Here is a 14,576-nt window from a genome sequence, read left to right as displayed (position 1 = left end):
AAGATTAGGACCGTGCTTTTCATCTTTAGAGCTCAAAGCACTTTACAGTGGACCTTAGTCTTATTATTCCTGTTTGTAAAAATGGGGAAGCTGAGGCACTGGAATGGCAAGGAGACTGGGAGCTGGTGGAGGTGAGACTGAGACTGCCTGGACAAGGAGAATCAGACCATGAGCTTGGGGATGGAGGTGACTAGGGATGGGAATGCTGCTCTGGATGCTAGGCAGTCACTGAAACTAAACTTTTCATAGGTGGTCACTAGTTGTGTAATCCTCATTTTTGGGCTGTCTGACTTGAAACCCTTGGGGACAAGATGAGTGAGAGATCTTTTGTTGGACCAGCTTTTGTTGGCGAGAGATAAGCTTTCAATCTTACACAGCTCTATGAAAGCCATAGAAAAAACTCACAAGGAAAAATAATTGTGTTCACAGCAGGGTTTGATTAGTGTGCAGTAAATAAGGATTAACGTCATACATTAAACAGTGAGGATAAAACAATGTTGAATAGCTGCTCATTAAGCAAGTACTGTTCATTTTGTGCACTGAATGAGATTGGTCTTGTGGTAAAAGTCGTATGGGATCATGTAACTAACGATTACCATAATGCATATGCACAAGGAGGCTTAATTCTGGTACTTTTGAGTGCTTGGCTTGCAATTGTAATTTTTTTTAAAGATTGTGTGTAATGTTAAATCAAATCCAGAATGTTTTTAATTTCAGTGGACATGGATTAGTATTCTCAGTATAGGTGAGATGGCTAAAGGTGTGAGATAAATGCAGTTTATCATATGACCTTGCAGCTGATTGCGTGGATAGCACTACAACATATGTGATGTGTATATAAACACAATGTTACAAAGAAACTACATTGGAAGGATGCTGGGGTTGCAAAGTCAAGAACTCAAAAGTTGGGAAATACCTATGCAACCTTAATTTGGCTTGCTTGTGTGTATGTAATCATTTATTATGGAAAGTGTTGTGGCTCTTCCATTTTGCACCTTAATGTGTGTTTTTCGTAGGCTTTCTTATAAATAGGTTGGGGAGATCAATGATTATATGTGCTTTGTCTTATTTGAGATGGTATGGGGATATAAAGCACTACATTCAATCATACTTTAAGAATATCAGAAAGGTATAATAGAAAGATAAATCTGCATTATTTACTTCTTGTTATTTACGCATGACAGCAGTACAAAAACTTAAATTCTTCGTTTGAATTCTTATGAGTTGAAACTTCATTACAACATTAAAGATTTGTGTGTGTGTGTGTGTGTGTCTCTCTCTCTCTCTCTATATATATATATATATATAACACATACATACTGTTTTTGTTTAAATACAGTTGCAACTTTGGTTGGACAACCCAAAGATTCAGCTGACGTTCGAGGCAACTCTTCAACAACTAGAAGCACCTTATAACAGTAAGTTGACAATTTTTCAGTGAAACCTCATTGCTGCTGTTTGTCAGTCTGTGCTGAGAAAAAGCTGTTTCAGATCAAGAAGACCCTCAACCAAATCCCAAACAAGTTTCTTCAGTTCTTAGAACCATAATGTTTGACTAGGAAAGTGGAGTCCATTGGGTATTTGAATATAAAATTGGGAAGGATATTTATTGGACAGCTGTTTAAATCAGATGTGGGAGCACTTCTAAAATTACTTTCTGAATGTTTCCAAGCAAAAGTTAATTTTGTCAAGTTACAGTTCCTCATAGAATAACTTCAGTCTAGAGATAAATTAATCTTATGAAAGAGAAGCAAAAATTAATTTATAGAGAGAATCTCGTGTTTTACAGTTTGCTGTTTTCAGTGGTTTGCCAGTTGTGTCAAAGTGAATCTTAAACATGAATATATCCACACTGCATGAATTTGTTTCCTAAAGTAAGAAATGCAATCTTCCTCTATAGTGGGAAGATGTTTTTGGGACATATGCGGTCACTGGAAAATTCTCAGAGTAAGTGTAAGAAGTCCCCCACTTGGATTTCTACTTCTCCTCTGGGGCTTGGCCAGAATGTTCCAAGACCGAAGTTCTGAATCTTAAAGACATTTTACTAGCAACTGTTTTTACTGCTGCCTCCTCATCCACCTTTGACTAGAACAGTTCACTTCTGCAGCTGTAGTTTGCTGTAGTCTAAAGACAGTTTCTTCGCTCTGTAAACACAACAAGCTGCATAATGTAGTTTTGAATTTACTTATGAACTTTCCTGCTCCAGATCTGAGAGAGCAGGCCTGGACTTCAGAAAAGTTAAGTTTAGACACAAATCCCACAGTGACATTTATCTGACTGCAGCTGAGGTGGAAAATGTCAAGGGTTGCACTAGTGGTAGTAGGAGCAGCACACACCTTTGTACCTTGAATGTCTGTTATCAACCATTAATGTGAAACTACATATATCATAGCATCAACTTACTCCTGTTTGGAGCTCCCAGTATGATATGTACTGACCCAGATTTTTGAGCCCCTGCCATCTCCATTTGTGGCACCAGCTACCTCAGAACATGTGACCTCAAAACACGCACATTCCCAGGTTGCTCAGAACACTTACTCAGCAAGGTTGAAGAGCAATGGGATTCAAACAGTGATTGCCTCTTGAAAGAATTGGGAGTCAGAACAATTTATTGAGTCTTTATACTTCTAGGAACAGAGGATGATAAAGTGACGATCATATCATGGTTGATGAGTGGTCATCCCCTTCACCCCAGTTTGTGGTCTAGATAATACTTAGTCCTGCCTTGAGTGCAGGGGACTGGGTTAAATGACCTCTCGTGGTCCCTTCCAGTTCTGTGATTCTATGAATAAAGGAATCACACAGCCATGTATTGCATTCCAGTTCTCAGGCTCCCAATCAGCACCTAGGTCCAGTACAGTGAGAAGTTATTTTAAAACTCTACTCACTAATCAATACTGACCAGCCACATTGCCAGTCAGTATTAGGTTGGATCTTACCCAAAATACCATGCTGCCAGCCAATCCTTTAGTGTCTAAAACTAAAAGTTTATTATAAAGAAAGAACAAGAAGAGTGTTGTTGAATGATAAAGCAATCAAATACATATAGAGACTATCAAAGTCCATACATCACGTTCTTAGCAGTATTGGTGAGTTTGCTGGTTTAAAAGTCCCACTGGAACAATCTACAGCTTGGATGGGTCATTCAGTCCTTTGTTCAGAGCTTGGTTTGTAGAAAAGTTACTCCAGAGGTAAGAAGCAGGACTGAAGACAAAATGGAGATGATGTAATTGCCTTGTATATTCTTTTGCCATGAGGCTTGGACTTCCTGTGTCTCAAACACAAGCTTCACAGCACATGGAAAAGCCTTAAGAGTTCTTTGTCCTTAGGCATACCCCTACATGGCTTGCTGACTCATCAGGTGTAGTCCCTGGTTTTTCAATGCATTTATTGTACAGCATTGATGGAGGTGGGATAGCTCAGTGGTTTGAGCATTGGCCTGCTAAACCCAGGGTTGTGAGTTCAATCCTTGAGGGGGTCATTTAGGGATCTGGGGCAAAAACATGTCTGGGGATTGGTCCTGCTTTGAGCAGGGGGTTGGACTAGATGACCTCCTGAGGTCACTTCCAACCCTGATATTCTATGGTCAAGCAGGCTAGGCAGTGCCAATGCCAGTCTGTCTGAGGGTGTCACCCAGATGCACAGCACAAGTTTTAAAATACAGCTATATACCGTACTTATCTATAACTTGTGATACAAACATAAAAAAAAATAACATTTTTGCAGATACCTACATGGCATATCTGGCATGACTCATTGCAATTTTACAATATTGGTATCCATAATATCATAAAGTGTCTCCCATATTCCATACAGCACCACAGGGGAGACAAAGAAAGTTCAGACAGGGGAAAACAACCAGCAGGGAACATCCTTACATCTGTCTCCTGAATCTCAGCTGGAAATGTGTTTCAAGAGGGGACTGACCCTATAAAAAGAAGGGACAAACACCCTAAGGCACCCCTCCCTCTCTCCCTGCCCATCACAGTCACGGCACCTGAAATAAAAAAATAAGGAGGTGAGCACCATCTTTAAGCAGTGTACAGACAGCGTGGAGAGGAAGGAGCAGGCTTTTCCCCTACTGAACATGCTTATGTGGGGAGTTTAGTGAGAGTGAGAGACAATACTGGTAGCTCACTTGGTTTGTCTGGAGTAGAGGGGAACTGTGAATGATAGAACCTCAGAAAAGAATTAACTTGAATTGGACTCACGTAACTTAACAGGAATATGTGAAAAGGAAGAGAGACCTGTAAAACCATGACTTGACCCAGTTTCCCAAACAAATGTCTGCAAATACAAAAAATATATTTAGTCTTTTAAAAATACATTCCACACTGTCTGGAGGGCTCGAGTGCTGAATGGCAGCAAGGTAAAGGTGCCTCCCCAATGCTGGTAGGCAGCTGCGCTACACACTGGATAATGAAGGAAGAGTTAGACGATCCCTTTGGTTCCTAGTGCTGTGGGTCCTGCAGGGCCATGCAAAGCAGCTATATCACTCTTCACCTAGAGAATCAAAGTGGGGAGTGAAATTTGTGCAGTAAATGGTCTCTTACAATGATGCACATGGGTGGTAGTGTGGGTGTGGTTAGTTATATTAAAGGTAGGCATCAGTCTAAATATTTCTTCATCCTATGTAAATCCATTAGGCCATCCAGTAAATGTCTCTATGGATTGTTTTAATATAGAGTAATTAAAAATACATAATTATTTAATCTTTCTTATTCTGTAGGTGATACTGTGCTAGTTCACAGAGTGCATAGCTATCTAGAGCGCCATGGCCTAATCAACTTCGGTATCTACAAAAGAGTAAAGCCTCTACCAAGTAGGTTCACCAATGATTTCAAATTAAATAATTATTCTTTTCTGTGATCTGTGGGCCCAAAATGCACCTTATTTTTAGCATCATGATATTGGAACACTAGTAAAGGCTTGAGAAGGGCATGCTCTTTGGCATTCTTGATTTGGCTTCCAAAATTTTGCTTTTTGGCTAAAATTTTGCATTTTTTTCCACAGCCGAAAGCTGAATTATCTGAAAAGTTTGAAGATGTTATATTTATAGATATTTCTGTCATTCATCACCACAATACGAGTGTTGCCTGTCCTGTATTTGAGTTACTTTGGAGTAAAAAAATGTTTTGCAATGAATATTTCAGACTTCTTCTTGTTTGTGTATAACACTTGGAATGTAAAGCTTCAAAACTTGTCATGGTCTTAGTCCCAGTAAAGTGACTGAGAAATAAATCTTAATTTTATTGTGTAAGAATAATACATTTTCCTTAGTTCTATGAAGTTGTGTATAGCTTTTCTATTTTTTTTTAATAGAACCCTTTAAAGACCTCCTCACTGGATGGGGGGAGGTTCTATCTATACCAGTATAGTTAAAGCAATACAATTTTATATGTAGACAAGCCCTTGTGTCACCTCTCAAATTACTCATGCTTTCTCCTCAGTTTGAGGATCCTGCACTAAGTGTTGTTTTTCTCTTCTGTTTTCCCTATGCTGCATTGTTGTTTTTGTATTTCAACAAAATATTTTGCTGATTGCCTTGCTTTTGGGGATCTCGCTTCCTGCATAATTCAGGGACCACTTGGAAGGTTCCAGGAGTGTTGTAGCTGACAGGTGGTACATGATTGACCTGTCCAAGGGAGGGATGTTGTGCTAATTCACCTCCACTGACACTACCTCAAAGGTGCACAAATCATAGTGCAATGTGAGTTTTGCTTGGGAGCACAAGCCAAAGAGGAAGGCTGTTGTGGCTTCTTTGAAGAGCTCATATTTAAAAATAACTTTCCCTTTTAAACCGAAACCACCTCAGTGTCCCTGTAAGTCTGCATCTTATCCAGATGCAGATCAATGTATATAGATTGCAGATTGCACTTTCAAACAAACATCTGACCCAGCCCTGCCCAATGCTTCCAACTCCTCCATGAAGGAGAGAAGGAACAAAAACACTTTCCTTCAGAATGACAAATAAGCTGATTCCTTTCCTCAGCTGCACAATCCTCCTGGAACTGCCTCTTTCCCCAGAGTGGAAATGTCTGATAGGGAGATCCCTCCTGGTTACAGTATCCTGCTGGCCCCAGTGCCCTTGTGTGAACGTGCAATCTAGGGTCTCTGTTCAGGTGACTGTTGCTGTTAACTTTCTACCTAGATTGTGCTTTACCTGCATTTTCTTTTCATCATTAACTTCTGCTGGCTACTAAGTGCTGCTTATATTTAATTCAGAATTATACAAATTTTTCCTGCTAACAACTAGCTGTGATGAAGCAATCACAGCTACATTTTACTATTAGACTGTTTTAAAATAGACTTCCATCCTTACTAATTTCAGGATTAAAACTGAGCTTGGACTCCTAGGCTTGCACCAATAAACACATCTATCCTGTAACTTATGCTTTCATTTCTCTAGCTAAGAAGACTGGCAAGGTGATCATTATAGGTTCTGGAGTCTCTGGCTTGGCTGCAGCTCGCCAGTTGCAGAGTTTTGGGATGGATGTCACACTTCTGGAAGCCAGGGTATGAACTTGCTGCTTAAAGAGAGAATTTAGCTAATGAAACAAATTTATTTAGCCAGTTATCAGTTGTAATAAGGCACTGGTATGATTGAGTGCCCTGTGACAGCATGCACTGGGACTGGTGAACTTGTGGCCGTGACCATTGCCAATCCAGATGGGCAGCTAGGTAACTAGACCTATTTCAGCTCAGAAGCAGGGATATTCAGATTTCTTTGTTCAGTGCACCCTGCCTCTTAAGAGAGTGTGGTGATGCCATCATTCTTTTTTGTTTTAGCAAGAGCTGTAGTCAGTGCACTCATCTCACTCTTGTGTAGTCCAGAAGATCATTAGGAAAGCACTTAACAAATACCCCTTTCCACCAAGATTGAGATGGAATTCTTTGGGCTGAGGGTGCACATTTAGGTAATTGTCCATGCAAGGGTTTATGTTCAAAAAAATCTGCTTCCTTGAGTAGTCTTAGAATCATAGAATATCAGGGTTGGAAGGGACCTCAGGAGGTCATCTAGTCCAACCCCCTGCTCAGAGCAGGACCAATCCCCAGACATATTTTTGCCCCAGATCCCTAAATGGCCCCCTCAAGGATTGAACTTACAACACTGGGTTTAGCAGGCCAATGCTCAAACCACTGAGAGATCCCTCCCCCAGGAGTCTTGTGATCTGATTTTCGTTCCTTCGTCTCCCCACAGGCGGGGAGGGATAGCTCAGTGGTTTGAGCATTGGTCTGCTAAACCCAGAGTTGTGAATTCAATCCTTGAGGGGGCCATTTGGGGAACTGGGGTAAAAATCTGGGGATTGGTCCTGCTTTGAGCAGGGGGTTGGACTAGATGACCTCCTGAGGTCCCTTCCAACCCTAATATTCTATGATTCTAATAATATTCTATGATTCACAGCAGAATATAACAATCACACACTGCAGCTATCTCAAATATCAGGACAGCACCAAAACTCCATTCTTTCTCCAGAGTAGAGAAAGCATAATCTTTGGCGTGAGGGTGTCTGGCTGGTGGGTCTTGCCCACGTGCTGTGGGTCTAACTGATTGCTATATTTGGGACAGGAAGGACTTCCTCCCAGCTCAAATTGGCAAAGACATTTTTCTGTGTTCTTCGTCCCATTCTTGATGGTTCCTAACATTTTTGCACCTCTTTCTTTCTTTCTTTCTTCTTAAATTGCAGCTGAACATTGAGTAGAAGTTTTCACTAACCTGCCAGCAATGATGCCAGGTCACTTTCTTGAGCTGATTGTACAACATGGTAGTTCTAAATTAACATTCTCCTTGCTTGGATGAGTCCCTCTGAACTTATCTGGATCTGACAAACCTAAGTAACTTTGTCATCTTAAAATTTTGTTATCTCACTACTCAGACCCCTTTCTAGAACACTAATATATTAAACACCACGCCTGTGATGGGACTTTAAGGTACCCTGCTGTTAGTCAATTGACCATTTATTCCTACTTTGTTTCCCATTTCTCAGCTAGTTTTTGATCCATGACAGTATTTGCTTCTCCCCCTCCCATTATTTAGGCTCTTTAGTAGTCTCTTGTGTGTGACCTTGTCAAAGCCTTTTGAAAGTCTGTTATGTTGACTGGTTCTCCTTTAACCACCACTTTACTGACCTGTTTCAAGTCTGTTATGTTGACTGGTTCTGCTTTAACCACCACTTTACTGACCTGTTTCAAAAATTCTAATAGGTTGGTGAGACACTGTTTCCTTTGTAGAAACTGTGCTGGTTAGAACCCATCACATTTTTGGATCACATCACATATTTTAGATGTTTTATTCTATTTTTAGTTATAGTTTCATCCAGCTTACTGTGTATAGTGGCTAAGTGTGGTTTGTTTCATCCTTCGTTTTGCTCATTTACCTGCTGTGAACCACAAGGAAAACCTTTTCTTTTCTTGTCTCTCAAAGATGGTTTCGTGGTAGTAATTTCCTCTTCAGGGAGGGTCAGAGAATTAAAGTGGTGTCTTCCAAGAGTACCTTCTTATAATTCTTGGGATAGCAATTGAATTTTCACCAAAGACTTATTGTCCTTTACACATCAACATGACTTCCTTCCTTCCTTTCCTTCCTTCCTTTTATTTTTCTCTTTATTTGCTCTTTTACCTATCCAAGGAATGCAGGTTGGCTTCCACGGGTTAAGAGCATTTATCTTCCACACTGAAAGGACGGCTGCATTTAAAAATTGGATGCCCCTCCATGCCCTCTGTTTATAACAAAAAATTTAGGAGGCGTCTTGCAGGCTACAGTTTTCAGACGCATGAAAGTGGCTATCAAAATATTCTATACACTGGAATCCAGACATTGCTTCCTATTGTTGCAGACAGAATCTAGTGCTTTTCTTTTCAAATACACGATTCCTTCACTTCTATTGGTCCTAGTATACAGATTTTGAAGTTGCCCAATCTGCTTATTTATTTATTCCTTTTCTCTTTTGCTTTTCATATTCTAGCTTTTAAGATCATAGGGAATCTAAGATGACCTCCTGCATAATATAGGTGATAGAATTTCACCCCATGAGTCATGCTTCTAACCCAGTTGCTGAACTGGGACTTATCTTTTAGGAGATCCAGTTTTGGTTGTTTAGATTTCAGGTAATGAAAAACTTAACATACTCCTTGATAAGTGGTTTCAGTGGTTAATTGCACTTACTGTTTAAGTTGAATCTTCTTTAGTCTGAGCTTTGCTGACTTCAACTTGCAGCCTTTGGATCTTATATCTTTGTTAGAAATCTTCTCTATGTAGATACTTATTAAATCATGATCAAATTGCCTGTTAACATTCTGTTCGATAAGCTTGAATACTTTGAATGACTTCTGTAGTTTTTATCTGAACTCTGTCCAATTTTTAACAGCAGCAGAGGTGATAATATCCTACTTTTGAATATTCAGATTCTTCTTCGAGTGCTTGCTCATATCAATTCCAATTAGATGTGCGCGTGCCGCGTGCATGTTCGTCGGAAGATTTTTACCCTAGCAACACTCGGTGGGTCGGCTGGGTGCCCCCTGGAGCGGCGCCGCTATAGCACCAGATATATACCCCTGCCGACCCATCCGCCCCTCAGTTCCTTCTTACCGCTCGTGACGGTCGTTGGAACTGTGGAGAGTGGCTTTGCTGACCTCCACATCCCTAGCTTCTCGTAGTTATTTACTCTTTACCATGTTTATAGTTCGAGTTCTTGTAGTTATAGTTACTTTTAGTAATTATATTCATAGTTAGTGTATATAGTTGAACGGGGGACTGGGGATTAGCCCCTTTCCTCCGACCCGGTGCGGGCCCATGCCCAAGGCACCGGGATTCAAACTGTGCTCAGCGTGCCAGAAGCCGATGCCAGTAGGGGATCCTCACGATTCCTGCCTAAAGTGCTTAGGAGAATCCCACCTGACGGACAAGTGCCGCATTTGCAAGTCGTTCAAACCAAGAACGAAGGAGCGGGACTTCCGATTAAAGCAGCTCCTCATGGAGTCGGCACTTAGTCCTGCGGCGCCGGCACCGAACACCCAACAGACTGCCTCGGTGAGGAGCGCACTTTCGGCACCGGATAATTCTGGTACCGAGAAGGACTCCCGGCACCGACATCTGCCGGCACCGACTCCCCGGCACCACTCCCTTTCCCCGACTGGGAAACGCCATAGTGCTCCGACCCCATCCTCGCAGAAGGAGCGCGCATCAAAGTCCGTCCGTCGGACCCCGGTAACCGCTGCGGCACCGTCAACACCGGCACCGCAGTTGGCAGCTCCTAGCATGGCACCGTCGATTCTGGCACCACAAGGGCCGTCGAGTCCGGTACCACATAGCTCCCCGCTTCACGCTGCGGTTGAGCTAGCTCTCCCTTCTACGCCGGAGACCTTCTCAACGGCACGAGAGCTCATCGTGCTGACGGAGTTGATGCAGCCTCAACCCCCGGCACCGCCGGTGCGGGTTATCCAATCCGTCGGCAAGCCGGCCCTGATAAGGCCTCCTTCCGTCGGTCCACCTTAGAGACGTCATTCCACGTCACAGTCTCAGAGACGCTCCCGCTCACACCGTTCCTGATCCCGGCACCTCTCGCAGTCCCGGCACCGCTCTCCATCGCGGTACCGGTCGTACTCGCGGAGACGTTCAGCATCTCGTTCACCGGACAGATACTCCTGGCACCGATCCGACTCTCGGTACCAATCTCACTACCGTTTGTCCCGCAGACACTCCCGGCACAGGAGAAGTTTGCAGAACTCCTTCCCCAGGAGTCCCGCACAGAATTTACGGCCTTGCTAGAGGAGGGTAAAAAAGTGGCAAGAACTTCCCTCCAGGCCTCTCTGGATGCAGCAGACTCGGCAGCCAGAACGCTCGCATCTGGGGTAACAATGAGACACATCTCCTGGCTACAAGCCTCAGGCCTACCTCCAGAATTGCAGCAGACAATTCAGGATTTACCTTTTGAGGGCCAGGTGCCTTTTTTCAGACAAAACCGACCCCAGGTTGCAGAGTCTGAAGGAGAATCGAATCATAATGCGCTCATTGGGTATGCACACGCCGGTGACCCAACGAAGGTCCTTCCGGCCCCAACCACACCACCCTTACAACCAGGCTGGGCCGCGTCAGGATACGACCAGACAGCGCGGCAGGGGGAATCGGAGGAGACAGTCTGGCCCTCAGGGAAACCAAAGTCAAGCGCCCCCTAAGCCACCTACGGGGCCCAAACAAAACTTTTGATGGGACGTCCGAGGACGGCCCACCAGTTACCCTGCCGGATCCTTCTCCCTCCTTCTTCAACTGCCTCTCCCATTTCCTCCCTGCCTGGTTCCAGCTGACCTCCGCACGGTGGAAGCAGGATACCACCTCCAATTTGTTTCTCCATCCCCCTCCCAACCTCCCTATCCGTCCCTCTTCAGGGACCCCTCTCACGAGCAATTCCTCTTACAAGAGGTTCACGCGCTCCTAAATCTGGGAGCCATAGAGGAGGTGCCAGAAGACATGAAGGGCAAGGGATTCTATTCCCGCTACTTTTTAATCCCCAAGGCAAAGGGCGGTCTCCGACCGATCTTGGACCTGCGAGAACTCAACAAATTCATGATAAAACTGAAGTTCCGCATGGTATCCCTGGGGACCATCATCCCATCCCTGGATCCGGGAGACTGGTATGCCGCCCTCGATATGAAGGACGCGTATTTCCACATTGCCATTTATCCGCCCCACAGACGGTATCTCCGTTTTGTGGTCAACCAACAGCACTTCCAGTTCATGGTGCTTACCTTCGGTCTTTCTACGGCCCCAAGAGTCTTCACCAAATGTATGGCTGTAGTAGCTGCCTCCCTCCGCCATCGTCGAATACACGTCTACCCGTATCTCGACGATTGGCTCATTCAAGGGACTTCCCAGTTGCAAGTATCACAGCACCTGTGCATCGTCAAAGACCTCTTCGGGAGGCTAGGCCTCATGAGAGAGAATGAGGGGGGATTTGACAGCTGCTTTCAACTACCTGAAAGGGGGTTCCAAAGAGGATGGATCTAGACTGTTCTCAGTGGTAGAAGATGACAGAACAAGGAGTAATGGTCTCAAGTTGCAGAGGGGGAGGTTTAGGTTGGATATTAGGAAAAACTTTTTCACTAGTAGGGTGGTGAAGAACTGGAATGGGTTACCTAGGGAGGTAGTGGAATCTCCTTCCTTAGAGGTTTTTAAGGTCAGGCTTGACAAAGCCCTGGCTGGGATGATTTAGTTGGGTTTGGTCCTGCTTTGAGCAGGGGGTTGGACTAGATGACCTCCTGAGGTCCCTTCCAACCCTCAGATTCTATGATTCTATGATCAACGTAGAAAAGTCTACTCTGACTCCAACGCAGAGAATAGACTTTATTGGAGCAGTTCTGGACTCCAATCTGGCCAGGGCCTGCCTTCCTCAGTCACATTTTCAAACAGTGTCTTCCATCATTTGAAGCCTTCAATCCTTCCCGACAATGTCGGTGTGCACCTGCCTCAGCCTATTAGGTCACATGGCATCCTGCACCTTTGTGACCAAGTATGCGAGGCTACGACTCCGGTGCTTCCAAACCCGGCTTGCTTCACTATACCGTCCACACAGAGACAATCTAGATTCGGTGATCACTATCCCCAGGACGGTTCTCGACTCCCTCACTTGGTGGTTAGACCCCACTGGAGTCTGCGCAGGGATGCCGTTCCACCCACCTCAACCCTCGATGGCACTGACCACGGACTCATCATCTCTGGGTTGGGGTGCCCACCTTGGGAACCTTCACACTCAAGGCCTCTGGTTGCCCCAGGAGCTGGCCTTGCATATCAACGTGAGGGAGCTGAGAGCAGTCCGTCTAGCATGCCAGGTGTTTCGGGACCATCTCCAAGGCAGTTGTGTATCAGTGTTCACGGACAACACAACGACCATGTTTTACATAACCAAGCAGGGTGGGGCACGCTCCTCCCTCCTTTGTCAAGAGGCCACTCACCTGTGGGACTTTTGCATAGCCCACTCTATCGATTTGGTAGCGTCTTTTCTCCCAGGAGTCCAGATCGCCTCAGCAGGTCCTTCCTGTCTCACGAGTGGTCGATCCGTCCCGACGTCATCCATTCCGTTTTCCGGAGGTGGGGCTTTCCCCACATAGACCTCTTTGCCTCCCGAGAGAACAGGAAATGCCAGGTGTTCTGCTCCTACCAAGGACGCTCCCCGGGCTCCCTCTCAGACACATTCCTCCTCCCATGGACAAGGCACCTATTTTATGCCTTCCCTCTATTTCCCCTCGTTCACAGAGTCCTACTAAAGCTCCGCAGGGACAGAGCCAACCTGATCCTCATTGCTCCAGCGTGGCCGAGGCAGCTTTGGTACACCCTGTTGTTCGACCTCTCAGTGGCGGATCCGATTCTCCTGCCACTGTGGCTGGACCTCATAACGCAGGTCTTCGGCAGGCTTCACCACCCAGACCTGCAGTCCCTTCATCTCACAGCATGGCTGCTACGTGGTTGAACCAATCTGAGTTGCGTTGCTCTGCCTCGGTGCAACAGGTACTCTTGGGAAGTAGAAAGCCTTCCACTAGGACGACTTATCTTCCCAAGTGGAAGCGTTTCTCCCTCTGGTGCGCTCAGAGTAGCTTAATTCCCAGATATCAGAGGGGTAGCCGTGTTAGTCTGGTTCTGTAGAAGCAGCAAAGAGTCCTGTGGCACCTTATAGACTAACAGACGTTTTGCAGCATGAGCAAGGTCTTGCATCCGAAGAAGTGGGTATTCACCCACGAAAGCTCATGCTGCAAAACGTCTGTTAGTCTATAAGGTGCCACAGGACTCTTTGCTGCTTCTTAATTCCCAGAGAGGTTTCTGTCCCTGCGCTCCTGGATTACCTCTGGTCCCTGAAACAGCAGGGCCTGGTACATCTGGCAGCTATTTCTGCTTTTCACCCAGTTGAGAGTGGCCGTTCAGTTTTTTCTCACCCCATAGTTTCCAGGTTCCTTAAGGGATTGGAACGGTTGTACCCTCAAGTCAGGCGCCCAACCCCCACCTGGGATCTAAACCTGGTGTTAACCAAGCTTATGGGGGCCCCCTTCGAGCCTCTGGCCTCCTGCTCCCTGCTGTACCTTTCCTGGAAGACGGCCTTCCTCGTCGCTATCACCTCGGCGAGGCGAGATTCGGAGCTTCGTGCCTTGACAGCTGATCCCCCGTATACGGTCTTCCACAAGGACAAGGTACACCTGCGACCACACCCCTCTTTCCTCCCTAAGGTGGTGTCTGCCTTTTATGTCAATCAAGCCATCTTCCTCCCTGTTTTTTTCCCCGAAGCCGTACTCATCGCGCCGGGAACAACAACAACATACTTTGGATGTCCATAGGGCTCTCACTTTTTATATAGAGAGAACAAAACCCTTCCGGCGTTCACCCCAGCTCTTTGTAGCGGTGGCAGACCGCATGAAAGGCATGCCGGTCTCTTCCCAACGGATCTCATCTTGGGTGACATCCTGCATCCGAACGTGCTACGACTTGGCTCACGTTCCCGCTAGCCATCTCACCGCCCATTCTACGCGGGCGCAGGCCTCTTCTGCCGCCTTCCTGGCTCATGTCCCCATCCAGGAAATATGTCGGGCGGCTA

At 45.2% G+C, this 14,576-nt stretch overlaps 1 protein-coding gene across 1 annotated transcript in view; it reads left to right on the top strand.

The window, feature by feature from the left end:
- Positions 1-14,576, top strand: part of KDM1A (lysine demethylase 1A) — a 171,720-nt gene that overhangs the window by 41,418 nt on the left and 115,726 nt on the right. The window contains exons 5-7 of the mRNA XM_044997670.1: positions 1,340-1,418; positions 4,730-4,822; positions 6,410-6,516. Coding sequence (XP_044853605.1) covers positions 1,340-1,418; positions 4,730-4,822; positions 6,410-6,516 — 279 coding nt within the window. The remainder of the gene's footprint in view (positions 1-1,339; positions 1,419-4,729; positions 4,823-6,409; positions 6,517-14,576) is intronic.

This window comes from Mauremys mutica, chromosome 23 (genome assembly GCF_020497125.1).
Source record: "Mauremys mutica isolate MM-2020 ecotype Southern chromosome 23, ASM2049712v1, whole genome shotgun sequence".
In the NCBI taxonomy this organism is placed as follows: Eukaryota; Metazoa; Chordata; order Testudines; family Geoemydidae; genus Mauremys; species Mauremys mutica.
Note: the sequence above shows the minus strand (reverse complement) of the source record. Positions and strands in the feature narration are given on the sequence as shown.